This window comes from Nelumbo lutea, chromosome 4 (genome assembly GCF_056320005.1).
Source record: "Nelumbo lutea isolate HS-2025 chromosome 4, American lotus-T2T, whole genome shotgun sequence".
NCBI classification, from domain to species: Eukaryota; Viridiplantae; Streptophyta; class Magnoliopsida; order Proteales; family Nelumbonaceae; genus Nelumbo; species Nelumbo lutea.
Window position 1 is genome coordinate 18,472,600 of NC_142687.1, and position 26,581 is coordinate 18,499,180.

Sequence of the window (26,581 nt, forward strand, 5' to 3'; positions counted from 1 at the left end):
CGATGGAACCTTGCCCGAGCTCGTTTAGCTCGGTTATTGCATTGTCATTCATTTTTCATCATCATTTTTTTTTGAATGCATGAATGAATTCTTCCTTCTGAGTATGATGGACTTTACTTTTACTAAAGCAATCTCATCACTTGAACTGTTGAAGTTACATACCTGAAGTAGGGCTCTTTGGTAGGCGTTACCCTGATTTGTCACGTTTAAGGCCCGCGTGCTATATTGCAGAGTGATTGTAACGTATGCCCGAACTAAGCATCGGTTGGATTTTCCTCGGTTCGACCAATGTATTGGGACAAACTGTGTTTTGCGGGCTTTATACCCAAACTACTTATGCCTTTAATGTTTTCATGCCTTTGCCATTGTCGTTTCACGCTGAGGTCTTTGTCAGCTCAGTGTTCTGGCCCTTAGGCTTTGGGAGGGACTGTGGCCCACTCCTGAATTTCTCCTAGGCCAAAGTAACAACTGGGGTCTTCTTGTGCCGATGTCATGTTAGCTCGGTATTATGGCCCTTAGGCTTTGGGAGGGACGATGGCCCGCTCCTGAATTTCTCCTAGGCCGAAGTGGCAACTGGGGTCTTCTTGTGCCGAGGTCATGTTAGCTCGATATTATGGCCCTTAGACTTTGGGAGGGACCGTAGCCTGCTCCTAAGTTTCTACGGGTAATATTGCCTCAGGTTGACAATATTCCATGCCCGAGGTACTTGTTTCCCTTCGAGGGTCTCGAGTTCATATGTTCCTTCCCCAAGCACTTGTTTCACTCGGTAAGGACCTTCCCAATTAGACCCGAGCTTGCCAACACTAGGCTCAGGCACCATAACTTTTCGAAGGGCCAAGTCGCCAACATAGAGGTTTTGCCTCTTGACCTTGGCATTATAATACCGAGCTACTCTCTGCTGGTAGGCTACGGTCATAATGTACGCGAGGTCCCTCACTTCGTCGAGTAGGTTGAGGTTGGTACGTAGCTCATCTTCGTTTGTTTGATCGTTGTACGCTTCCAGGCGCAACGTAGGTACTTTGATCTCTGCGGGAATCACTGCTTCAGTGCCATAGGTGAGGTTGAAGGGTGTTTCTCACGTGGCGGTCTTTTCTGTGGTTCGGTAGGCCCATAAGACACTCGGTATTTCGTCTGCCCACAATCCTTTAGCTCGGTCCTGCCGTGCTTTTAGTCTGTAGAGGATGGCTCTATTCGTGACTTCTGCCTGACCGTTTGCTTGAGGATGCGCGACTGAAGTGAAGTTCCATTGGATCCCCATGTCCCTGCACCAATCTTGAAATTTGATGTCTTCGAACTATTTGCCATTATCGGAAATCAATACTCGAGGTAGTCTGAAATGGCATACGATGCTCTTCCAAAAGAAGTTTTGGACATTTCGGGCTATGATCGTCACGAGGGGCTCGACTTCTACCCACTTGGTAAAATAGTCCACCGCCACTACTAAGAACTTTCTTCCTCCCGTTGCTGGTGGGAATGGCCCGAGTAGATCGATGCCCCACTACGCGAAGGGCCACGGGCTGGTGAGATACTTGAGGTCGGTAGCAGGTTGGTGGTGAATATTGGCATGTCTCTGGCATTTCTCACATTTTTTGACGAGCTCAATAGCGTCTGCTTTCATTGTTGGCCAATAGTACCCTTGTCGAAGTGCCTTTTGGGCGAGGGCCTTGCCCCCCAAGTGCCCACCGCATAGACCCTCATGGATGTCACGGAGTACGAGCTCAACTTCAGTGGGTCACAAGCAACGTAGATAGGGGAGCGTGTAGGATCTCCTGTACAACCGCCCGTCTATTATGACATATTTGGCTGCTTGGCGCTGCACCTTTCTGGCTGCATTGCGGTATGCAGGGAGGTTCCCGTGTAGTAAGAAGCTCGCGAGCGGGTCAGTCCAGCTTGGCTCTGCTTGAACGACGGGAGCAACCTCCTCTGCCACCCTGAGAATGCTAAGCCGAGACAGGTCCTCTATCTACACGGTTCTCATGGTGATGCCGCTAGTGCTGGCTAACTTGGATAGGGTGTCGGCCTCAGCATTCTTCGACCTAGGGATCTGTCTGATGAAGTGTGATTGGAAGTTGAGCAGGGCCTCTCTGACTTTGGCTAAGTAGGCGATCATGGTCGGCTCGCGAGCTTCGTATTCGTCGGTGACTTGGTTGACCACAAGCTGGGAGTTGCTGCAGATAACGTTGTGTTTGGCTTTTACTTCTCTGGCTAGAGTTAGTCCAGCTATCAACGCCTCGTATTATGCTTCATTGTTGGATGCCTCGAACTCGAAGCATAATGCAGACTCTAATTTTATGCCGCTTGGGCCGTATAGCACTATTCTGTTACCATTGCCTTATTGGTTCGAGGAGCCATCTATGTGAAGGATCCATGGCTCCTCACCCCAGCTCACGGTTGGTCGAATTAGGAGAGGTGCCACACTGGCTACTACTTCACGAGTTTCAGACTTGACTGATCCGAGAGCTCCAGGCTCACCCGAGGGGGGAGCCTCGCTCTCGACTGGACTGGGAACTTCGGAGCTGAACGTATATTCAACTATGAAATCTGCCAAGGCTTGGGCCTTAATGGTAGTTTGCGGCTTGTACTGGAGGTCGTACTCGCTGAGCTCAATGGCCCACTTCGTCAATCAGCTAGAGGCCTCGGGGTTAAGCAAGACTTGTCTTAGAGGTTTGTTGGTAAGGACGATAACAATGTGAGCTTGGAAGTACGGGCGGAGCTTCTGAGCTGCAATTATCAATGCGTATGCTAGCTTCTCCATCTCCGGGTATCTCGTTTCTGCTCCCTGCAACACCTTACTAACATAATAGATGGGTCATTGGACCCGATCTACTTCCTTTATTAGTACCGAACTGACCACTTCGTCGCTCGCTGAGAGGTACAGTTCTAAAATGTCACCCTCCTCGGGTCGGGTTAAGGTCGACACACTAGAGAGGTGATTCTTGAGCTCGTCAAATGCGACACCTTACTAACATAATAGATGTGTTGTTGGACCCGATCTACTTCCTTTATTAGTACCAAACTGACCACTTCGTCGCTCGTCGAGAGGTACAGTTCTAAAATGCCGCCCTCCTCAGGTCGGGTTAAGGTCGGCACACTAGAGAGGTGATTCTTGAGCTCGTCAAACGCGAGCTAACAGTCTTGGGTCCACTCAAACTCTTGATTGCCTTGAAGAACGGCAGACAACGGTCCACCGATTTGGACATGAAGCGGCTCAGGGCGGCTATGCGGCCATTCAGCCTCTGAACCTCCTTCAACTTACGGGGTGGTTTCATGTCTAAGACGGCCTTAACCTTGTCCGGGTTGGCTTCAATGCCGCGCCGGTTAACGATGTAACCCAGGAATTTACCTGAGGTCACGCCGAACACACACTTGTTCAGATTTAGTCTCATGTTAAACTTACGCAAAATTTCAAAAACAGAATGCAAGTCTTGTATTAATTCATATGAGAATTGGGTTTTGATGACCATATCATCTACATAGCATTCTACTTTTTTGCCGATTAACTGCGCAAACAATTTATTTACAAGTCTCTGAAAGGTTGCCTCTACGTTTTTCAACCCGAAGGGCATAACCTTGTAATAGTAGAGGCCGAACTCTGTGATGAAGGCCATTTTTTCTTCGTCTGCCGAGTTCATCTTGATCTGGTTATAGCCTGAATAGGTGTCCAAGAAACTAAACAACTCATGCCCTGAGGTCGCATCCACCAGACGGTCGATTCAGGATAGTGGGAAGCAGTCTTTTGGGCAAGCCCGGTTCAAGTCGGTGTAGTCGACGCACATGCACCACTTGCTGTTGGCCTTCTTTACCAGGATGGGGTTGGCTACCCAGCTCAAGCATTAGACTTCTCTTATGAAGTCCACCGCGAGGAGCTTCTCAACTTCCTCATCGACCACTTTCCACTGTTATGGGGTTAGGTTACGTTTCTTCTATCTAACGGGCCTAATTACAGGATCACTGTTCAACTTGTGAGTTATGAGTCCGGGGTCTATACTGGGCATTTCTGCCGCAGACCATGCAAAAATATCTAAATTTCAAAGTAAAAAACTTACCAGTTTGGATCGTAGGGGCTCTTGGACGAAAGCGTCGATCTGAAGTGTCTGAGCTGGGTCTGTTGTTGAGGTTGGGACCGCGACTATTTCTTCTGTGGGCACGGCTCGCTCTTCGCCTTGCTCCGTGGGTCGTTCCAGTTCGAGGTCGTTGGCCACCTTGGTTTTTCCCTTTAGGGCAGTGACGTAGCACTTGTAGGACTCGAGCTGGTTGCCTCGCGCCACTCCCACTCCGAAATCTGTTGGGAATTTCATAGCCGAGTGGTAAGTAGAGACCACCACCCGTAGGACATGGGTGATTAGTCGACCTATTATGGCATTGTAGGGAGAGGGGGTCGCTACCACCAGGAAGTTATGTTCGAATCTGACCACCTAAGGCTATGTGCCTATCTCTACGGGTATTGTTATCTTCCCAAGGGGGCAGACTTCCTCTCCGTTGAAGCCCACTAAGGGGGTGTCCGTAGGCCTCAGATCACTTCTTTGCAACTGAAGCTGGTTGAACGCAGCTTTAAAGAGGATGTCGGCCGAGCTGCCTGAGTCCACGAGTACACGCCTGACCTCGAAGTCGTTGATCCTTAGATTTATCATGAGTGCGTCATCATGGGGATAGTGGATCCCTCGCACGTCGTCTTCCATGAAGAAAATGGGGTCTCTCATCTTCGGCCACTTTGGGGGGTTCTGCTCTTCCTGGGCAGCCTCATGAACTGACGTCCAAGCTGCTGCTAAGGTGCAACCCACAACGATTGAACCTCCCACTATCATGTGGATGGTTCCTCGAACTGGCCTCTCCTCCGGAGGCTGCCTCTACGGTTGTTTGGCCGGCCTGCTGCTTGATTCCGGAGCGTCTCTGCCGTGCTCCGCTTGCCGACCTGCTCTATTATTATTATTATTATTATTATTATTATTATTATTATTATTATTATTATTATTATTATTATTTTGACAAAGTTTCTCAAATATCCGCGGCAGATGAGCTCCTCTATCTCGTCGTGGAGGTTTTTATAGCTTTCGGTGCTGTGACCATGGTCTTTGTGAAAACTACAATACAAACTCTTATTTCTTTCATTGGGGTTCCCCTTCAGACGGGGTGGCCACTTCACGTATGGGGCGCCCTTTATTGCCATTAGGATTTCGGCCTGCTTTGCGTTCAGTGGGGTGTAATTATCTCGGTCTGGTGTAGGAGCTCGGAACAATTGGCCCGGCTTCGCACCCCAAGCTGTTTCCTTCTTTCTTCGGGTGTCTACTTGAATGGGTGGCTCTTCTCTTTTCCTTTTTTTTGATGCGCCTTCCCCCTTCTGGTTGATCTCTTCTTCAATGGCTATGAATTTATCAGCAAGCTTTAGAAACTCAGTTATGGTCGCGGGTTGGTTGATGACCATGTACCACTTGAACTCCTTATGCTTCACACTTTTCTTGGGCACTGCCAGGCATACAATGGGATCCAGGTGCGATATCTACATACAAGCATCATCAAACCGCTTGATATAACTCCTGATGGACTCTCCCTCCCTTTGTGCTATGTTAAAGATGTTTTCTTCAGTTCGCTGGCATCGCTTGCTGGTGACGAAGTGCGACATGAAGGCTTGTGCGAACTGCACCCAACTTCTGATTGACCTGGGCGCCAAGTTCCGGTACCACGTGCGGGCTGCTCCCCTAAAAGTAGTGGAGAAGGCCACGCACATGCACGACTCACTGGCTCGCGCTAGGTGCATCTGTGATTGAAAGGCGTCTACGTGATCATTTAGGTCGAACGCCCCATCGTACTTATCAAGAGAAGGGAGTTTGAAGTCTTTGGGCATCGGGACTGCCAAAAGTTTGGAGGACAGGGGGACGGGACTGAGAGAAGGGGAGCTTTGGCTTTGGCCGAACATACCTCTTCTTTGCCCATGAGCTCGGGCAAGTCGCTGGTGACAGATTGGCGAGCTTGACGTCGGCGCTTCTGCTTCCTAACGGGCTCGGCGTTTGTGCTGCTCACTTCCGTGCTATCCAAGACTGTTTGCGCCGGGGGGAGCTCGGTCCACTGAAGATGGCTGCGGACAGAAGGGGTCTGCCTAGAGTCTGCTGCTAGGATTTCAAACCGACTGTCGGGGTTCCAAGCTTCGACTGTCGGGGCGACGTAGACCTGCCCGGCCGGGGTCCTCCCGACCTATCCGCCCGCGGCGAGATCGGGGTGGCCGGTCTCTCCCGTCTGCCGTGGGGGGAGGCCTAGTTTTTTGGGAGGTTTTGGGGGGGCTCTCCTCGACCGGAGTGCTCGTTATGGTGGCAAGATCTGGCTTGCTGCGAAGGTAGGCGCTGAGGTGAGAGTTGAGGCTACTGAAGCTGAGGCTGGGGCAGTTGGGGGAACTGCTGCTGGTATTGGTATTGGAAGACCTGATGCAGTACATGCTGTTGGTAGAGTTGAAGTTGTTGGAACTATTGCATTTGAGCCTGCATGGCCCTCATGCACTGCACCAGGTCCTCCAACTAGTTTGGGCTGGCCGCCGGGGGCACGACCGAAGGTTCAGTGAAGGTTGTCCTGACTGTAGCAGGAAATGGGGTGATGACAGGTGCCATTGTGAGAGGCACGTTTAAGCTGGGGATTCCATCTGCTGAAAGGGGGATGGTGAACTGTCCGATGCAGACAGTAGGAAGCTGGGAGTGTTCCCTGGAGTTATCCATCTCCATGCTTCGTCCTACATTGCTAGAGGAGGCCATGAGCGTTGGACTGTTTCAAGGAAGAAGAAGGGATTGAAAAAGCTTAGAGAGAAAGGCCTTTTGAAGCGTTTCCCACAGACGGCGCCAAATGATGTAGCGCGATCCGGGCACTCCTAGCTGACGCTGACGCTGACTGGCTCCTTGCTGGCAATGGGCGAGACTTGAGAAGAGGAAAGGAAGGATTCCCGGGGGTTTTCCCGGTGGGAATACTCCGATGCTTAAGTTAGTACTGTGTAGGGGAAATGAAAGAAAAAATGAGGGCTAAGAGTGTAGGTCGCGCAGTGTTCCTGTACTCAAGAGATTTTTTTTTAGTTTGTACCTTTCAGAAGAAGTTTCTCCTCTGCCCTGAGGGCTTTTATAGGGGGCGTTCCTTGGGAAATTGGGTGTAATCGCCACCGGATCTCCTACTGCAGTCATTACCTGCTAGGGCTACGTAGGTGGCCGTTGGGGCGTACTCCCTACTTGGGCGAGTGACACGTCTTCAAGGTGACAGGCACGCCTCCACCTATTGAGAGACGTGGGTGCAAACTGTCGAAAAGGACAGAGACTACGCCGCCAGTAGGTGATATGGCGTAGTCTGACTGGTACGGCCTATTAGATAGAAGCTTCCTATGGAATGCTTGTGCGATCCATTCGCGAGCTACTTTGTAGCGAGCTAGGAATGCTTCTGGAGTGCCATTAGTAAACTATTCTTCGGGACTTCTTGTCCGCTTGGGAGTTCGGGCGAGTTGTTTTTCTCAGCTTGCGAGCTGAAGTTGCCTCGGAATATTCCTTTGGGGGTAGCTCGGGGAACTGGGAGCTCGCGTCGTGGCGAGTTGCTTTTGGGGCCTGTTTACTTAGCTATACCAGACCACGATGTTGAGCTGTCGCTTACGTTGGGTCAGTGTCCACGTGTCACTGTTTCATAGATCGGGTCAAATCATCCTTCATCAATACTTTTTAATTATTTAAAAATGCAATTATTATCTACATATTGATGCCTTCTTTTTCAATTCAATTACCATATAAAATGCAAAAATTAGACATTTATGATCGACTATGTAGATTTTCCATAAAATGTATATGAGATACATGGAATCAAAAATTTTGGTGGTCCCACACCACACTTACAGAACACCACTGTGGGTGTGAACCGGTCCGGTGAACACAATCTATCCATAGTTCAGAATAGCTGTGGATTGTGGTGTGGTGTGGATTGATCCATGCCATAGGGTGTGGTGTGTACCAGTCCACACCCACCAACCTCTCATCCATACTATAGAATACCCCCTAAGTAAATTAATTGAAAATTGTAGGAAATGTTTTAGTAAAGTACAAACTACAGGGTAGGTTTTAGTAAATTAAAGAAATTATAGGAGTGTTTTAGTAAATGATCCTAAAAAGATTATTGAAGTATTTCAAAAAAAAAGAAAGAAAATAAAAAGACTATTGAGCATTGAAAGCACGTAGGAAGATTGGGCCTTAAGGTGGTACTATGTGAAGCCCATTGGATTGTTTGGATGTTTTCCTAAAAAAGGATTTTTCTAGTTGAGGATTGGGTCTTGAGCCCTTGAGTTGGTATTAATTCACACAAAAGAATTGGACATCATCTTTTGAGACCGGATCTGCTCCTCATAGAGTGCACCTCGCACAGATCTCATAGCCTCATCCCACTATGTATTAAAAACATCTCTCGTCCTATGTGTTGTTATTCATGGGAAGATGTTCCCAACACCGTAGGCTGGGTTGTGAGGTACGCTTTGTGAGGAGCATATCCCAATTCTCATCTTACCCAATAATTTAAGTTATTAGGTTATAGGCTAATCCTCACTTAGAAAGTACCATTCCACAAATCTTTCTAACAAAATCATTCAAAAGTTCAATAGATTAAAGACCTACTATTTTTCACAAAAAAAAAAAAAATGTAGACAGGAAGTTTGTTAAATAAATAAATAAAAAACCTACTAAGCTTTGGGAGCTGGGCTCTGAATATCTTGACCATTTGATAACATGTGATTTTGAGAGATTTTCCCAAAAGACAGAAAAATAGCAAAACCATTTGGTAAGTTTTGTCTAGGTATGATTGTTACATGATGTATGTAATACATTAGACACGTGTGAGTCTAATTGATATCTATAATGCAAAATCGCACATTGTCCCACAAAAATATTTATAACTTTTATTAATTATTAATTTAAATTATTTTTATTGTTGTTTAATAAATTATAAATATAGTAATTCTTTTACCATTTTCATTATTTAAATACTTTTTACTAATTTTCAAATGCCTTATTTGTATTTGTTTTAATTATTTAACACATATTACTTTATATTTTACTTATTTTATGATTATTTATTATTAATTAACAATACTATTATAATTTATAAAAATAATAATTAATAATATTATTATAACAATTTTAATTTCATAATAATTTAATAATTTAATAATTTTATGTTATAATATTATAAAACCGAGCTAGGAATAGCAAAGTGAGCCACAAACATCAAGGGAAACAAAAGTAGAGAGAGGAGAGAAAGAAAAGAATGGGGCAAAGCCATTATTGTCGATGAGCAAAACCGAGAAGTTGAGAATTTTTAAAGAGCAAAGCTAATCAAGAACACAAAGAGGGAGACATAGAGAGAGAAGAAGAAGGGGGAGAGCAAAAAAAAAAAAAAACAAATACATTTAACCCCAAAGGTGGAATTGTTGACCTACCAAATAGGAAAGCAATTTCATTTTTAGGTTAGTTTTAAATTTTGTAAGTCATTTCCGTCATCGATAAAACACAATTCTTGTTTTTTTAGTTATCTTTATTTAATAAGATTAATATAAAAAATTAGAGATTGTTCAATTTTTATTTATTTATATTTTTTGAATTTATTTCTTTTTCAAACATTTTATTACTTAACTATGAGTTCATTGGTTGACCTATTTGACCTGGATGGTTGAATTGCTTACTTGCCATTAAGACAAATGAATGGTTTCATTTTTGGGTCAATTTTAAAAAACATGGGTTTTATATTGCTTCTTTATGCCCATGGATTTTATATTGTTAAAAGTATTAAATATAGATATAATTGATAGAATTTATTAGTGAGAGAAAATATAGCTTAAATATAAAATTTGCTGAGAGAGTGTGAGAGTTAATAACTTTAATATAAGACTTAATGTAAGAGAGTTGAAAGAGAAGAAAAGTAGTAGTTCAAATTATATTTTAATAAAAGATAGGGAATTGAATGAGTTAATAAAAGATAATTGGACCAAATACAAAAATAGTAAGTAATTGGATTTAATAAAAGATAATTGAAGTTAATACCTTAAATATAAGATTTAATGATAGGGAATTGAATGAGGTAAAAAATAGTAGTTCAATTTACTTTTTTGTCCTCATAATTAAAGAGGGGCCCAATTCAAAAATAGGAGTTTTTAGTTAAAAAAAAAATTCACACTCTCATTCATACTTTTATAGTAGTATAGGTATGATATAGACTTTATTATTTAACTATGACTTTGTGGGTTAATCCATTATAAGGGTTTCATTTTTCATCCATTTTAAAGACATGGTTTTATATGTCTTTTTTTGCACCCATGGGTTTTATAATGTTAGAAGTAGTGGATATAGATTTAACTGATAGAATTTATTGGTGAGACAAAAATAACTTAAATATAGGATTGGATGAAAGAGTGTGGGAGTTAATACCTTAAATTTTAGACTTAATGAGAGGAAATTGAATGGTGAAAAGTAGCGACTTAAATTACATTCTATGTTTTCACAATAAGAAAGGGACCAAATTCAAAAATAGGGATATCTTAGTCAAGAATAAGATTCAGTGAAAGATAAATTGGAATTAATACCTTTGACATATGTCTTAATAAGAGAAAATTGAATGAGTTGAAAGTAATAATTCAAATTACATTTTCTATCCTCACAATTAGATATATAATTATAATAACAATAATAATATTAGAGATGTGTCTGGATGTTTTTTATAGAATTTCTATATTTTCTATGATCTTTCATATTTCTATTTAATTTAAAATTTTTATTATTTAATTATCATCATGGACTGGCCCGCTAGACATAACATAGAAAATTGTTTTATTTCTATGTCAATTTTAAAATTATTACTCCATTTCCACATCAATAAAAATAATTCTTGTTTATGACACTTATTTTTATATAATATGATGAATGTATAATATTAGGGATGCCTTCAAAATTTTTTATAAACTTTTTATGTTTTTATAGCTTTTTTCATTTCTATCTATTTTTAGTTTTTAATTATTTAATTATGACATAATGGGTTAACCTAGACAATTTAATTCCTAATCCATACCTCGAATGGAAAATATTTTCCCTTTTGATACAACTTTAAATTTTGTGTTCCATTTCCATTACCCATAACATAAGTCTTATTCATCAAATTTATTCTTTAATATGATTGGTATATAATATTACAAATATGCCAAATTTTCTATTTTTATATCTCTATATTTTTTAAATCTTATTATTTATTTATAACCTCACAGATTAAGCCATTTGGTTTTAAATTAATTTTGTATTTTATTACACCATTAATAAAGAGTTTTTGTTTATCACACTTACCTTTTTTTAATATCATGAATTAATATATAATATTAAAAATGTGACATTTTTATTTTTACTTTTGTAATTTTTGTATTTTTATTTTTGAAAAATCTTATTATTTAATTGTGACATCATGGGCTGAATCATTGGCCCACCACTTAGAGAGGAAAATGGTTTCGTTTTTTGATCAGTTTTAAATTTTGTATTTCAATTCCATTTAATATGACAAATATATGATATTAGAGATTTGTCCAAAATCTTTTAAAGATTTTTTTTTCTCTTTTTATCTATTTTTAAACGTTTAGTATTTAATTATGGCATCATGGATAGACCTATTTGACCCAAATGGTTGACATGCTTTCTTGCCACTTAGAAAGTTGGTTTTGTTTTTAAGTTTATTTCAAAAATAGAGGTTTTATACTATGAATATTAGTACTTATGTATTTAATAAATAAAATTTAATGACAAGAGATAAAATACCTTAAATTTAGGATTCAATGTGAATGGAAGTTAATACCTTAAATATGAGACTTAATGATGGAAAGAAAATGCATTGAGAAGTAATATCCAAAATATTTTTATAATTTCACAATTGAGAGGAACCACCTTAAAAGATAGAGGTATTTTAGTCAAAAAGGTTCACAAGCCAAGGGTCTAGTAGCATAGATATAGATATAAAGGCCTTTAGTAGACTTGTTCACGAACCAGGCCAGGCCAAACTTTGTGTATTTATTAACAAAAAATTTCCAAGCTCGAGCTTGAGCCCAACTTGACCATTGGGCCTATATCTTATATTCCCTTGTATAAAATTCAAGGCCCGGTCTGGATATGGAAAGTCCTACCTACAATGTAATTTAATAGACTAATAAGCTCATTCCTATTTCCCAAATTGTAAATTGGTATTTGATAATAGTTTGAAAACTAATATATATTAAATATTATTATATATATTTTTATTATATATAATATTATTGGGTAAGCTTATTTGAGAAATCCTAAGCTTATCCGTCAAACTACGTGGCCCATCAACAGGTATAGTCCCTCTATGTTCAATCACATGAGCAAAACCCTTTTCAACGTACAATAGGAGCTTTGATTTTAGACCATCGTCCATGTTTTGGCTGTTTTTCAAAAACCTTAATAGGTTTTTTGGGTAAATTAGGAAGACCCCCTTGTACTATGGGGTCGGTGACAAAGATCCCCTCTGAACTCTAGCTATTAGACAAAGACATCCCTCTATTGGCATTCCATCAATTAACTTCAAAAAAGATTTTTTCTCATCCAACGGTTTAAAATTTTCTAAATACCCAAACTACCCTTTCTTTAATTTATGAAACCATCTTACTTGTTTTACACTTAATGCTGTTCATTGTCTTGTGCTTTAAAATTAACTAAAATGGCTATAGTAAAGACAACAGAGAATGTCTTGAGTTTTGAAAATCCATACCCAACAGGTGAATATCCCTTTTTAATTAATTCACCATAGTTTTTTTCCTTTTCCAACGGTGAGTGTCCCTTTTTTAATTAACTTAGCAGAGATTTCTTTCCTTTTCCCGTAAGGATCACCGGTGAGATAACAAAAGTATTTCTTGATGAGAAGGAATGATGGTATTTTTGGATTAGTTAGGTTTTTAAAGAAGATGGGTAAGAAAAAGAACATAGAGAAAGTTTAATGTGGTATTTTGATGATTTAACGCCCCCCATCATCTAATTTAATGATTGAGGGGCTATTTGTTGCAATATAAAATTTCAAGGGATCTTTATTGCAAGTTAAAATATAAGAGATTCTTTGTCACTGACTAGGCCGTCTTTGTAATTTATCTTTTTTAAGTAAAGTTCAAAAACCTCCTCTAAAGTTTCTAATAATCATAAAAATCTCTCCTTAACTTTCAAAGAATTCAACAAAAACCTCCCTTCTATCACTGACTCAAACAGAAAACGTTAAACTAATGCATATTTTTTCCAAATACCCATTTTACCCTTTTATAAATTAATTTATATACATTTTCACTAAAATAATCCAATGCACATAAGCTTTCTCTTCCTTTTTGAAGTAAAATACGAACAATGTATCATATGGTTAATGGAAGACTCGGCCCTTTCTCTAGCGGTGCTCAAAAGATCTGATACTCCTTTCTCATGGGTGGGTGAAGATGAGAATGACGAGAACTCTAATAAAGCCAGCCATAAGGATTGAAATAAAGAATTGTGTCCGATCTGATTGGATTTCTTCCACCTCAGGCTAGGGAATGCCAGAGCAATCAGAGTGGTTCTTGGGCCAATCATCAACATAATGGCAAAGGGGATGTTGTGGTTGTTCTCTGTCATTGAGTTTAAGCGATGAATTAAAGTTTCTGCAATTCATGTAAGAGCTTCGTTGCGTGGAAATCATTGTTTGCAATAAAACTTCGCATAAAGCTTATGTGTATTGGGCTATTTCAGTAAAAATGTATATAAATTAATTAACAAAAGGGTATAATGGGTATTTGGAAAAATTGAAGCTTCGGTTTAACGTTTTCCGTTAGGTGGAGGTATTTGTTGAGTTCTTTAAAAGTTTAGAGAAGGTTTTTTATGATTGTCAAAAACTCCACCGAAGGTTTTTTTATTTTACCCCTTCTTTCTCATGGGCTAAACGAGCCCAACCCTATCCTATGGCAGTGTGATTTGATCTACTGTCTCTACCCCGACGAGTCAGAGATCCTACCGACGGTAGCCCAGCCGTTTTATAATCAATTAATTATAGTCAGAGATCCTGGTGGCAGTGGGATTAGATTCGAAAATTATTAGATAAACCCTCGCATTTCTAAAACGTCTTCCTTCCTCTCTGCATGAAGGTTGATCAACTGTTTTATAATCATAGTCACGGTTCCTCTGCAAGATCAAATCCAAGAAGTCTCCTTCTGTAAAACTCATCTCATTTTTCGTGAATTGAGTAGCCCAGCTGAGAAGTCGATGGATACGAAGAGGTTCAGGACGCAAATATCTCCACCGAAGCACTCAGATCTGGCAAATGACTGTAGTTCTCAAGTAGCAGGGAGGAAGAGTACTGGACTCAATACGATGAAGTTGATGGGGATCCTGGTTGTATGTTTAATGATTTTCCCAGTTCTGGTCTCCATCATTTATCGAGACATGAAGTCAGATCGAGTTCGGGGATTTGCAGAAGCAAGAGATTTTCTATTAATAACCGAAGAAGGTACTTATTTCCACGATATCTACAAAATCAAATCATGCGTTTTCTTCTTATCTATCATCTTCTTATCTCATTTACGTAACCCCAGTAGAATTTCTATATCAATATGATGTTCAATTCACTTGATTTGTCGTCTACGTACGATATGATATTGTTTTTCTAACTCCGTTTTGTTCATCATCGTCAGTCATTGCCGTTGCCATGATCATCATCTTAATTCGTAATAACAACGTTTTGTGTTGTTTGATTCAATGTGATTGTATACTGGAAATGAACACAATTGATGAGTGTTATTTGGATCTCTTAAACTAAAATCTACATGTTTGATCTAGGATACTAATTGTTAAATCTCTCACTGTGCTATATTTATTTTTTAAACTATGTTGTTCTCTGTAGATGTAATTATAGGGTTCAAAATAAAACATTGTTCTGCTCGTTCAATCAATATCTAGCTAGTAATTTCTTCCTTATGGGATCAGAATTTTTTCTGTTTTTAGGTCCATATATATTTCTGAATGTTCTTTTTAAGTCCGTATATATTTTTTAATTTGTTTCTTGAAGAAAGCATAGTTGAGGATGGATTTTATGGTTGTTTACTAATATTTTAATTGTCCAAGGGATTGGTTGGAGGAAATTGAAAAGATAGGATAATATCAACTTCGACGTAATTAAACTGATCCAGTTAAACACTAATTAAAGAACCTTTCAATCTGCTCAAAATTTGAAGGAATGTTTGAATATGAATTCTTAGCTATAGCCTTTTTTTCTTTTTCTTTTTCTTTTTTTTTTGTTTTTTTTTTCTATTTATGAATTTCTTACTGATGTTATCTCTGTCTCATTATGTCTTGTTGTTCATTATCTTTTTCTGATGTCTTCAATGCATTTCATTCCTCTTACAATACAACCCGGCTCGGCTTGTTTGCAAATTCATTTTTAAGCCATTTCACCTCTTTGATTGAAATACCAGTCTCTCATGTTGTAATTGCTTTACCACCATAGTGTCATTCAAGTATTTGGTTAAGTCCCCGCATTAGAGATCATGTACTCAAGTTGTTCAAGTTTCCACCTTGTTTAGGGTAAAGAAATATAACTGATGGCTTTAAGCTTTTGTTCTGGTCTAGAACCTGAAGGGTAATTTCTCTGATTTTCTGTCTTTCATCCTTTATTGTTTATTATGTATTTTTGTCTTTTTCTCCGCCCCCAACAACTAAAATCACCATTTCAAACAAATTAGGTATCAAGTTTAGAACATCTGTGACTATTTTGACATTTGAACCCCAATATTCCTTCTTCACAATTACAACATAAAGGGTGACTATTCCACAGCTACTGCTTCACTTGAGATCATAGGTGAGCATAATCTACAGATCCATGCACTTGTACAGTCTATGTTTCTTCCTAACCTATTTGTCTGTGGAAACAAATTAGCATCTACCTTAAATAAGCACTCATGAAAAGAGTAATTTGTAGTTCATTTTGCATGTTTGATTATGATATTTGTACCTAATAAGTTAATTCTGAAATAAAATTTGAATTATGACTGAAAAGGAAGAGTCAGATGATGCAATCAAATAATATGCATTAACTATTTTCTTGTTCATTTTATCCTTTTTCTTGTCCATTCCATAATTAACTAAATTTGGATGGAGCATGACTCAATGGTTTCAATTTGATTTCCTAATGCTTGATCTGTTTGCTTTAATGGTGCCCCCCCTCTCATTTAGATTGCTAATTTGTGCTCCCTTCCCCAAATAAAAGTTCCAAAATCAGGTTCCGAAGACATTAAATCCGATCAAACTGTTGAGGAGACTCAAGACAAATTGCTTGGCGGCCTTCTTGTTGATGAGTTTGATGATGAGGAATCTTGTCTAAGTAGGTACCAGTCCATCTTATATCGCAAGACACTACCACACAGGCCTTCTTCGTATCTTGTATCCAGGTTGCGAAGGTATGAAGTTTTGCATAAGCGCTGTGGAGCCTATACAAAGTCCTACAACAGGACATTGGAGCAGCTCAAGTCTGGCCACATCACTGGGCCCACAGATTGTAAATATGTGGTATGGATATCATTTAGCGGATTGGGAAACAGGATTCTAGCATTAGCTTCAGCATTTTTGTATGCACTTCTCACAAATAGGGTCCTACTTGTTGACCGTGGGAATGATATGACTGATCTCTTCTGTGAACCATTTCCAGGGGTGTCATGGCTACTCCCTTTGGAGTTCCCTCTTCATGATCAGTTCAACAGCTTCAATCAAGGGCATCCTCATTGCTATGGTAATATGGTTTTAAACAACTCAACAGGATCAGTACCACCACCTTTTGTATATCTTCATCTTGCCCATGATTACAATGATCATGATAAGCTTTTCTTCTGTGATCAAGATCAATCTCATCTCCAAAATGTTCCTTGGTTGGTCATCAAGACTGATAACTATTTTGCCCCATCTCTCTTCTTGATCCCATCCTTTGACAAGGAACTGAGTAACCTCTTCCCCGATAAAGAAACGGTTTTCCACCACTTGGGTCGCTATCTTTTCCATCCCACAAATTCAGTATGGGGGTTGATTTCCAGGTATTATCAAGCATACTTGGCTAAAGCAGATGTGAGGGTGGGCATCCATATTAGACTGTTTGATACTGGCACAGGCCCATTCCAGTATGTGATAGATCAGATCCTAGCTTGTTCCCTGAAGGAAAAAGTGTTGCCGGAAGTTGATGTCCATAAACCCATCATCACTGGGCCATTGGGAAAACAAAGGTCTATAGCCGTCCTGATGACATCTCTAACCTCTGGGTACGTTGAAAAGATAAGGAATATGTATTGGGAGCACCCTACAGTCACTGGGGAGGCGATTGGGGTTTACCAGCCAAGCCACGAAGAGTATCAACAAAGCGAGAAGCAGATGCACAACAGGAAGGCATGGGCTGAGATGCATCTCCTGAGCCTGAGCGATGTCTTGGTCACAAGCGCATGGTCGACCTTTGGGTATGTAGCTCAGGGTATTGGAGGCTTGAAACCATGGATTCTCTACAAGCCTGAGAATAGGACAACCCCTGATCCACCTTGTCGTCAGGCCATGTCCATGGAACCTTGCTTCCATGCTCCTCCACTTTATGATTGCAAGGCAAAGAGAGGGGCAGATACGGGTGCATTTGTCCCGCACGTGAGACATTGTGAGGACATGACCTGGGGCCTTAAGCTGGTCGATTGCTCGTGACCAGTTCTAGGTGTTTGTATTTATTATCTCATCAGTATTATCATTATAACTTTCGATATGATTTTGGGTAGAAACTAGAAAGTTTAAATGAATTTGTTGTATATTATTATTATTATTATTATTATTATTATTATTATTATTATTATTATTATGTATACTCTGTGAGAAAATATCAGTTGATGCCGAGGATAATGGTGAATTGGTGATTGATAAACACGACTAATCATCTCCGGGTAGGGGCTGAATTGGACCGGATCCCATCCAAACCAAAATCAATTTCAACGGACCAACATATTAAATTGGACAAGTCCAAACTTAATGGTCCAAAGTATTTATTAAATTGGTTTGGACCTGGTTCATTCATAATGAATTTATATTGGATTGGGTTAGATATATATGATTCATTAATAGAAGATAAAAATATAGGTGTCAATGGATCGGTTTTAGATTAAAATTAATTTAAAATTAAAATGAATTTGAACAAATTGAATAGAATTGAACTGATCTAAAATATTCATTGGATTGGATGAGACTGGATCAGATTAATTAGATCAAATCCAGTTCAATTGACACCCTTATCTCGAGGGGCGTTATTATTCGTTGTAGTCCCTAGAGGGTAAAATCCCTCGTTAGCACTACAATCAACAGCGTTTTAATAAATGCACCGAACTACCTATCCATCCACCGATATAAAATGGCTTGGATAAATCATAAAATGTATGTAATCCCAGTTAAGCAATTCTGACAAACACCTGGACTATCCCTTCTCTCAGTGTTTGGCTTTAGAAAAATCCCATTTGTTAAGAGTAAGAGCTAAATAATTTGATGAATGTATACTGAATTGAAAATATAAGTGATGTAGCTGTTTTTTGTCACGTATCATTTTTTTGTGATGTATCAATTTTTTTTGGCTAAGTGCCTCGTCATTTGACCTACTCCCAGGAGAGGATGGTGGAGCTCCCTGGTGGTGAACTGCCTGGTGGTGAGCTACTTGGTGACGAACTCCCTAGTGGTGAGCTATCTGGTGACAAACTCCCTGGTGGTGAGCTACCTGGAGACGAGCTCCCTGGTGGTGAGCTATACCTGGCAACAAGCTCCCTGGTGGTGAGCTCCTGGTGACGAGCTACCTGGTGACGAGCTCACTAGTGGTGAGTTACTTGGTGACAAGCTCCATGGTGGTGAGCTACTTGGTGACGAGCTCCATGGTGGTGAGCTACCTGGTGATGAGCTCCTGAGCTGCCTCGTGATGAGCTACCTAGTGACGAGCTCACTGGTGGAGAACTACCTGGTGACGAGCTCCCTGGTGGTGAGCTACCTGGTGATGAGCTCCCTGGTGGTGAGCTGCCTGTGATGAGCTCCCTGGTAGTGAGCTACCTGGTGATGAGCTCTCTGGTGGTGAGCTACCTGGTGACGAGCTCCCTAGAGGTGAGCTACCTGGTGACGAGCTCCCTGGTGGTGAGCTGCCTGGTGACGAGCTCCCTGGTGGTGAGCTCCCTGGTGATGAGCTCATTGGTGGTGAGCTACCTGGTGACGAACTCCCTAGTGGTGAGCTACCTGGTGACGAGCTCCCTAGTGGTGAGCTGCCTGGTGATGAGCTCCCTGGTGGTGAGCTACTTGGTGACAAGCTCCCTAGTGGTGAGCTACTTGGTGACGAGCTCCCTGGTGGCGAGCTACCTGGTGACGAGCTCACTAGTGGTGAGCTACTTGGTGGCAAGCTCTCTGGTGGTGAGCTACCTGGTGACGAGTTCCCTGGTGGTGAGCTACCTGGTGACGAGCTCCCTGGTGTAACGCAACGCGACTGCCACCTGCATGAGGTGATCTCCTCTCCTTTGTAAGCGGCGGGAGCCGAGGGACCTATGAGAACTCCATCTTTTCCTCCTCTTTGTAGGCGACGGGAGCTGAGGAACTTGCGAGAACTAAATCAGATGACCCAGGGGTATTCTCCCGGTGGGGACTCTCCGGTGTCTAAGTTAGCATTCTAATTGTAGGGAGCTTGGAGAGAAATGAGAGAGCTAGAGAGTAGGGATTACCTCCATTTTTTCATTCTCTCCCCTTTGTCTTTGAGCTCAGAGTCATTATATAGTGGTGTCCTGTCAAATCAGGCGTAACAACCTCTGTCAAGTCAGACGTAACCGCCTCTGTCTCTCTACCGTAGGCGTTACTACCAGAGCTGAGGTGGCGGGTGCAGGCGGTTGCTGTAGAGTACGGCTCTGCTAATCAAGGGACAGCTCTCAGGACTGGTAGGCATGGCGCTGCTTAGCGAGAGAATTGGATAGGAGATCTTCCTACGATACGCCGAGCTGCCCCTAAGTGCCGAGTTACCTATGCCAAGCTACCTGTAAGTGCCGACCTGCCCCTAAGTGGCAAGCTCTTCGTAAGACGCCAGGCTGCCTGCAGAGTGACCAGTTGCCTGTGGCGAGCTGCCTATGCCGAGCTACCTATAAGCACCGAGCTGCCCCTAAGTGGCGAGCTCTTCGTAAGGTGCCAGGCTGCCTACGGAGTGGCCAACTGCCTATGCCGGGCTGCCCCTAGATATACCGATTTCCCCGAGCTATGCCAAGCGGCTTGTGGCGAGCTCTGCCGAGCTGACTGTAAGTGGCAAGTTGTGGCAAGCTCTACCGAGCTACCCAATTGTTAAGAGGCTACAAGTGGTTTGCATGAGGTGCTAGGTGTCACAATTTCCCTGGAGGGCCAAATCCGCCCTCATCATTTGCCCCCCACTCCCGAACTGAGGGTAACTCAGCAAAGGGAGTAAATTTCTTCTTTTGGCCCGTAAGTCGACGAGCTAGTAAGTGTTGTTCCAATCTCCGCCAGTTCAATAGTGTAGCCCTTAGGCTCTAGGGGTAACTTATAGTTCACTTTTGCTGATTTTTCTCATGTTGAGGAATCAATAGGGTATTTAGCAATAGTGTGGCCTGTAGGCTTTGGGAGCGACTCGTAGTCCACTCTTCTTGACTTTGCCCATGCCGAAGAGGCGACTGAGTCTTAAGCAGTAATGTGGCTCGTAGGCTTTGGGAGCGACTCGTAGTCCACTCTTTTCTTTCTTTGCCCGTGCCGAAGAGGCGACCGGGTCTTAAGCAGTAATGTGGCCCATAGGCTTTGCCTGTTAGGTGCCGAACTGACTAGGTGTCGAGCTACCTGTGAGGTGTCGGGCTGATCAGGTGTCGAGCTACCTATGAGGTGCCGAACTGACCAGGTGCTAAGCTGCCTGCGAGGTGCCAAGTTGACCAGGTGTCGAGCTACCAGTGAGGTGCCGGGCTGACCAGGTGCCGAGCTACCTGCCGGGCTGACCAGGTTCCGAGCTACCTGCAAGGTGCCGAGCTGACCAGGTGCCGAGCTACCTGTAAGGTGCCGAGCCGATCAGGTGGGTGCCTTAGAGCTATGATTGCATTGCATCAGCTTCGTAATGCTGGTCACCCACTCCTACAAGAAGCTACTAGGAGCTCGACCTTCAAGGGCAGCACTACTAAATTTAGGTCGCCAGCTCACACGGGAGCCTTGGAAGGCTCGACCAATAAGGGCGCCTACGTAGTCTGTTGGCCGCCAACTCCCGCGACAGCCACGAAGAGCTCATCTTTGTAGGGGGGACCTTGCGAAGAGGACTGATGAGGCTTTAATTGAATTGAAAGTAAACTTAGTCTGTTAGCTCCCTATGTAGTCTTTGAGTTCATAAAAAATGTAATCTATAAAGCAAAAGCTTCAATTTCAAAAAAGTGAGGAATTAGCTTTCTGGGAGAAGAGGACTTAGCTTCTGTAGGATGAGAACTTAGCTTTCGTAGGATGAGAACTTAGTTTTTTGTAGCGTGTTACCACAGACGACGCCAATTGATGTAACCGTTTCTAGTCACGTACCAATTTTTTGTGATGTATCAATTTTGTTTTTGGCTAAGTGCCTCGTCATTTGACCTGCTCCCAAGAGAGGATGGTGGTGCTCCCTGGTGGTGAATTGCCTAGTGGTGAGCTACTTGGTGACGAACTCCCTGGTGGTGAGCTACCTGGTGATGAGCTCCCTGGTGGAGAGCTGCCTAGTGACGAGCTCCCTGTTGGTGAGCTACTTGGTGACGAGCTCACTAGTGGTGAGCTACTTGGTGACGAGCCCCATGGTGGTGAGCTACTTGATGACGAGCTCCATGGTGGTGAGCTACTTGGTGAGGAGCTCCATGGTGGTGAGCTACCTGGTGACGAGCTCCCTGGTGGTGAGCTACCTGGTGACGAGCTCCCTGGTGGTGAGCTGCTTGGTGATGAGCTCCTTGGTGGTGAGCTACCTAGTGACGAGATCCCTAGTGGTGAGCTACCTGGTGAGCTCCCTGGTGGTGAGCTACTTGGTGACGAGCTCCATGGTGGTGTGCTACTTGGTGATGAGCTCCATGGTGGTGAGCTACCTGGTGGCGAGCTCCTTGGTGGTGAGCTACTTGGTGACGAGCTCCATGGTGGTGAGCTACCTGGTGATGAGCCCCCTGGTGGTGAGCTACTTGGTGACGAGCTCCCTGGTGGTGAGGTGGTGAGCTGCCTGGTGATGAGCTCCTTGGTGGTGAGCTACCTGGTGACGAGCTCATTGGTGGTGAGCTACCTGGTGACGATCTCCCTGGTGGTGAGCTATCTGGTGACGAGCTCCCTGGTGGTGAGCCGCCTGGTGATGAGCTCCCTGATGGTGAGCTACCTAGTGATGAGCTCACTGGTGGTGAGCTACGTTGTGACGAGCTCTCTGGTGGTGAGCTACCTGGTGACGAGCTCCCTGGTGGTGAGCTACCTGGTGACGAACTCTTTGGTGGTGAGCTGCTTGGTGATCCCTGGTGGTGAGCTACCTAGTGACGGTGGTGAGCTACTTGGTGATGAGCTCCTTGGTGGTGAGCTACCTGGTGACGAGCTCACTAGTGGTGAGCTACCTAGTGATGAGCTCCCTGGTGGTGAGCTACTTGGTGACGAGTTCACTAGTGGTGAGCTACCTGGTGACGAACTCTCTGGTGGTGAGCTACTTGGTCATGAGCTCCTTGGTGTAGCGCAACCCGACTGCCCTTTGCATGAGGTGATCTCCTCTCCTTTGTAGGCGGCGGGAGCCGAGGTACCTGTGAGAACTCCATCTTTTCCTTCTCTTTGTAGGCAGTGGGAGCTGAGGAACCTGCGAGAATCAAATTAGAGGACCTGGGGGTATTTTCCCGGTGGGGACTCTGCGATGCCTAAGTTAGCATTCTGATTGTAGGGAGCTTGGGCAGAAATGAGAGAGCTAGAGAGAAGGGATTACCTCCATTTTTTCATTCTCTCCCCTTTGTCTTTGGGGGTTGGAGACCTTATATAGTGGTGTCCTGTCAAATCAGGCATAACAGCCTCTGTCAAGTCAGGCGTAACCGCCTCTGTCTCTCTGTCGTAGTTGTTACTACCAGAGCTGAGGTGGTAGGTGCAGGCTGCTGCTGCAGAGTATGGCTCTGCCAGTCAAGGGACAGCTCTTAGGACTGGCAGGCACGGCGCCGCCTAGCTAGAGACATGGGCGTAGGCCTCCGGATCTGTCAAGTACGGTTGTCAAGTAGGAGATCTTCCTGCAATATGCTGAGCTGCCCCTAAGTGCCGAGCTACCTGTAAGTGCCGAGCTGTCCCTAAGTGGCGAGCTTTTCGTAAGACGCCAGGTTGCCTACGAAGTGACCAGCTGCCTGTGGCGAGCTGCCTATGCTGAGCTACCTGTAAGCGCCGAGCTGCCCCTAAGTGGCAAGCTCTTCATAAGACGCCAGGCTGCCTGCGGAGTGGCCAGCTACCTGTGGATAGCTGCCTATATCGGGTTGCCCCTAGCTATACCGAGCTCCCCGAGCTATGTCGAGCTGCTTGTGGCGAGCTCTGTTGAACTAATTGTAAGTGGCAAGCTGTGGCAAGCTCTGCAGAACTGCTCGATCTTCCTGAGTTGCCCAATTGTCAAGAGACTGCACTTGGTTTGCATGAAGTGCCAGGTGTCACAATTTCACTAGATGGCCAAATCCGCCCTCATCAATAAGGTTGAATTGGTGAACGGGAGACCTGGCGAGCTTCTAGTCCTCATCAATTGACGACCCTTGCGAGTTGAATGACTAATGAGTTTTTTTCTTTCTTTGTCTCATAAACGATGCGTTTAATGTACAATGTGTGAATCAAGGTTAAAAATTTTGATACCATTTCGTATTAAGTGTATCATATCATATCGTATTGAGAGCTGTCCGAAAACTTAAATAAGAATGTTTTGAACATTGACCACTTTGAGGGGATAGTCATGTTTAAAACAAAGGTTTAAAATATTGTTACGTATTAGTCCGTACTAGTCGATATATATTATATCATGGTCTTCCCGATACACCCCTATAAGGGGTGTTTCGGGTCAAATCATGGTTCAGAGGATAGCTGAGCCTTAACTGATCTCTCTGAACCAGATTTGAAAAAAATCCAAAAAAACACACACACACACACACACACAAAAGAAGCACCAATACATCCAATATGCCTACTGGCATATCAGCCCGTATCGATACTTTGAACCTTGCTTAAAACCAACCCCAGATATAATTTTGAAAAAGAAAACTAAATAAAATAAAGTTATTAAGGCTGTGTTTAGTTGCAATGCAATTTTATTTGCACTAGTACAAATGTATGGGAGTGCAAATGAAAAAAAAAAAAGCAAATTCTCATTTAATTTTGTTTTGGGTTTTACTTTATTCTACTTCATGTCTTAATTTACTTCATTTGTACTACAACCAAACAAGATAAGCTAAAATTTGAAACAAAAATGTCAGAATTTACACTGCTATAGTTTTGCATCAATGCAAATTTACTTGCATTGCAACCAAACACAACCTTAATAGCAAAACACCAGATACACCTTTGAACTCCTATTCAATCATTCTGCGTTTTCCTTTCTTTTGTTCTTTCTATCTATTCTTGAGTTTAGTGGTTGAAAGATTTTGGAAAGCCCCATGTTTTGTGATCGACTGGCAGGGCATTGTAGGTTAAGAGTTCAACTGTAGATGCTTTTGGACTAACTTGATAAAGTTAGATGCCTTTATTTTATTTTATTAGAAGCACTGTGTTTCGAGTTTGAATTTTATTAAGCTCTTTTCTTAATTCTAATAATATCTTTTTTTTTATAACTCTTGTTCTTTTTTTTTTTTTGTTGGTTGGTTGATCTTTTTCTTTCAACTAGTAATTAAGCACATGCATTGTATGTGAGAAATTTTTCTTCATATTAATTATTTGAATTTTAGATATATCATAGTTAAGATAGAAATTTAAAATTAACAAAAGTAACAATATGATTAAAAATAAACTTAAATGCTTGTAACAAATAACAATTATTATTATTATTATTATTAAATTTTGTATTGCATTTTTATCATAAATAAAAAGAACTTTTATTTTAACAATTATTTTATTCAATATGATGGATATATAACATAAAAAATGTTCTCAAATGTGTGTAATCCATGGCCCTAGAAAGGGCAACAACGCAGGTGTAGATAATCTCTCTCAATGCAGAACGACTAGAGTTGAAACCATGGACTACCATAAAACCATGAATTTGCTTCAGAGTTCAGAAATTTGTACAATGTTGCCATAGATTTGACTGTTGATGAAGGTTGGAGCCGTGGCCATTTTTCTTCCTAATCATCACAATTCATAGATTTCTCAGGTGACTGAAATATAAAAACCCCTTTAATTTAACCATCCCATCAACTTCATTGGCCTCCATAAAAGTCCATTGTTCTCCATTAACCGCCAGATTGAAGTCTTTATTTTATGTCAAGTAGCAAGGATTAAAGTATCGGTATTGAGTATCTTATCGGACAACTTGGATATAGATAAGTTTTGGAAACGTATGGATATGGACGAATAATATGGAAATGCTTGGATATGATAGGAAAACATATAAAAATTTCATAAGTATATTAATAATATTAAATAAAGATGAAATAATAACAAATAATGTATAAATATATATAATGCATATGAAAGAATATATTACAATTAATATAATAGGATATTGATATCAAACAATCGTATTTATAATGTATCAATCAAGAATCCAAAATGCAAAACATATGCTCCTATTATATTTTAATTATTATATCAGCTATTCTCTATTTTACTATTTTTACATTTCTACATTAACAAAGAAGTTAACTAAATATTAAATTATCAAATGTAAATTAAAATATCAATTAGTAATTTATAAAATATATAATCTCAACCAAAATTTTATAAAATATATTAAAATTTTTAAGAAACATATCATTGGCAAATTCACAAAATTTAACTACTAAAATGATTATTTCATTATTAATATTTTTATTTCTATAAATTTTTATAATTAAAAATCTTTTTATAGGAATGTAGATTAGTATATTTGATACATCTAATTTAATATTGTATTCTTGAATATTTTGTAAACAATTTTTAATTTTTGTAAAAAAAAAAATATGTTGTAATTTAAAGTAAATTAAAATATTAATTAATAATTTAAATTAAATAAAATTTTAAAATACATATTCTATGCAAATTTATAAATTTTAAGTACTAAAATAATTATTCTATTATTAATATTTTATTTCTATAATATTTCTAAAGTTCAAAATCTTTTTTTGATACGAATGCATATTAGTAGACTAAGTCATGTTCAAAATTATAAATTTTAAGTATTAAAATATATATTTTATTATTAATATTATATTTATCTAAATTTCTTGAAATTGAAACAATCTTTTAAAACAAATATGGATTTGATATATTATTTATTCCATCATTTTATAAAATTCTAATTTTGAATATTTTTTTAATTCTTAGTTGGAGCTGTTAAACATAAATATTTAATATGTACTAGCAGGGACCTGTGTGATGCATGGGATTTG

The 26,581-nt window shown here is 41.1% G+C and overlaps 1 protein-coding gene across 1 annotated transcript; it reads left to right on the forward strand.

The window, feature by feature from the left end:
• The first annotated feature begins 14,009 nt into the window (after positions 1 to 14,009).
• LOC148854317 (galactoside 2-alpha-L-fucosyltransferase-like) lies at positions 14,010 to 17,835 on the forward strand. Its single transcript, XM_088941297.1, has 2 exons — positions 14,010 to 14,505; positions 16,261 to 17,835. Exons 1-2 carry the CDS (start codon positions 14,262 to 14,264, stop codon positions 17,721 to 17,723), a joined length of 1,707 nt encoding a protein of 568 aa, XP_088797423.1. The 5' UTR covers positions 14,010 to 14,261; the 3' UTR covers positions 17,724 to 17,835.
• Positions 17,836 to 26,581: the final 8,746 nt, after the last annotated feature.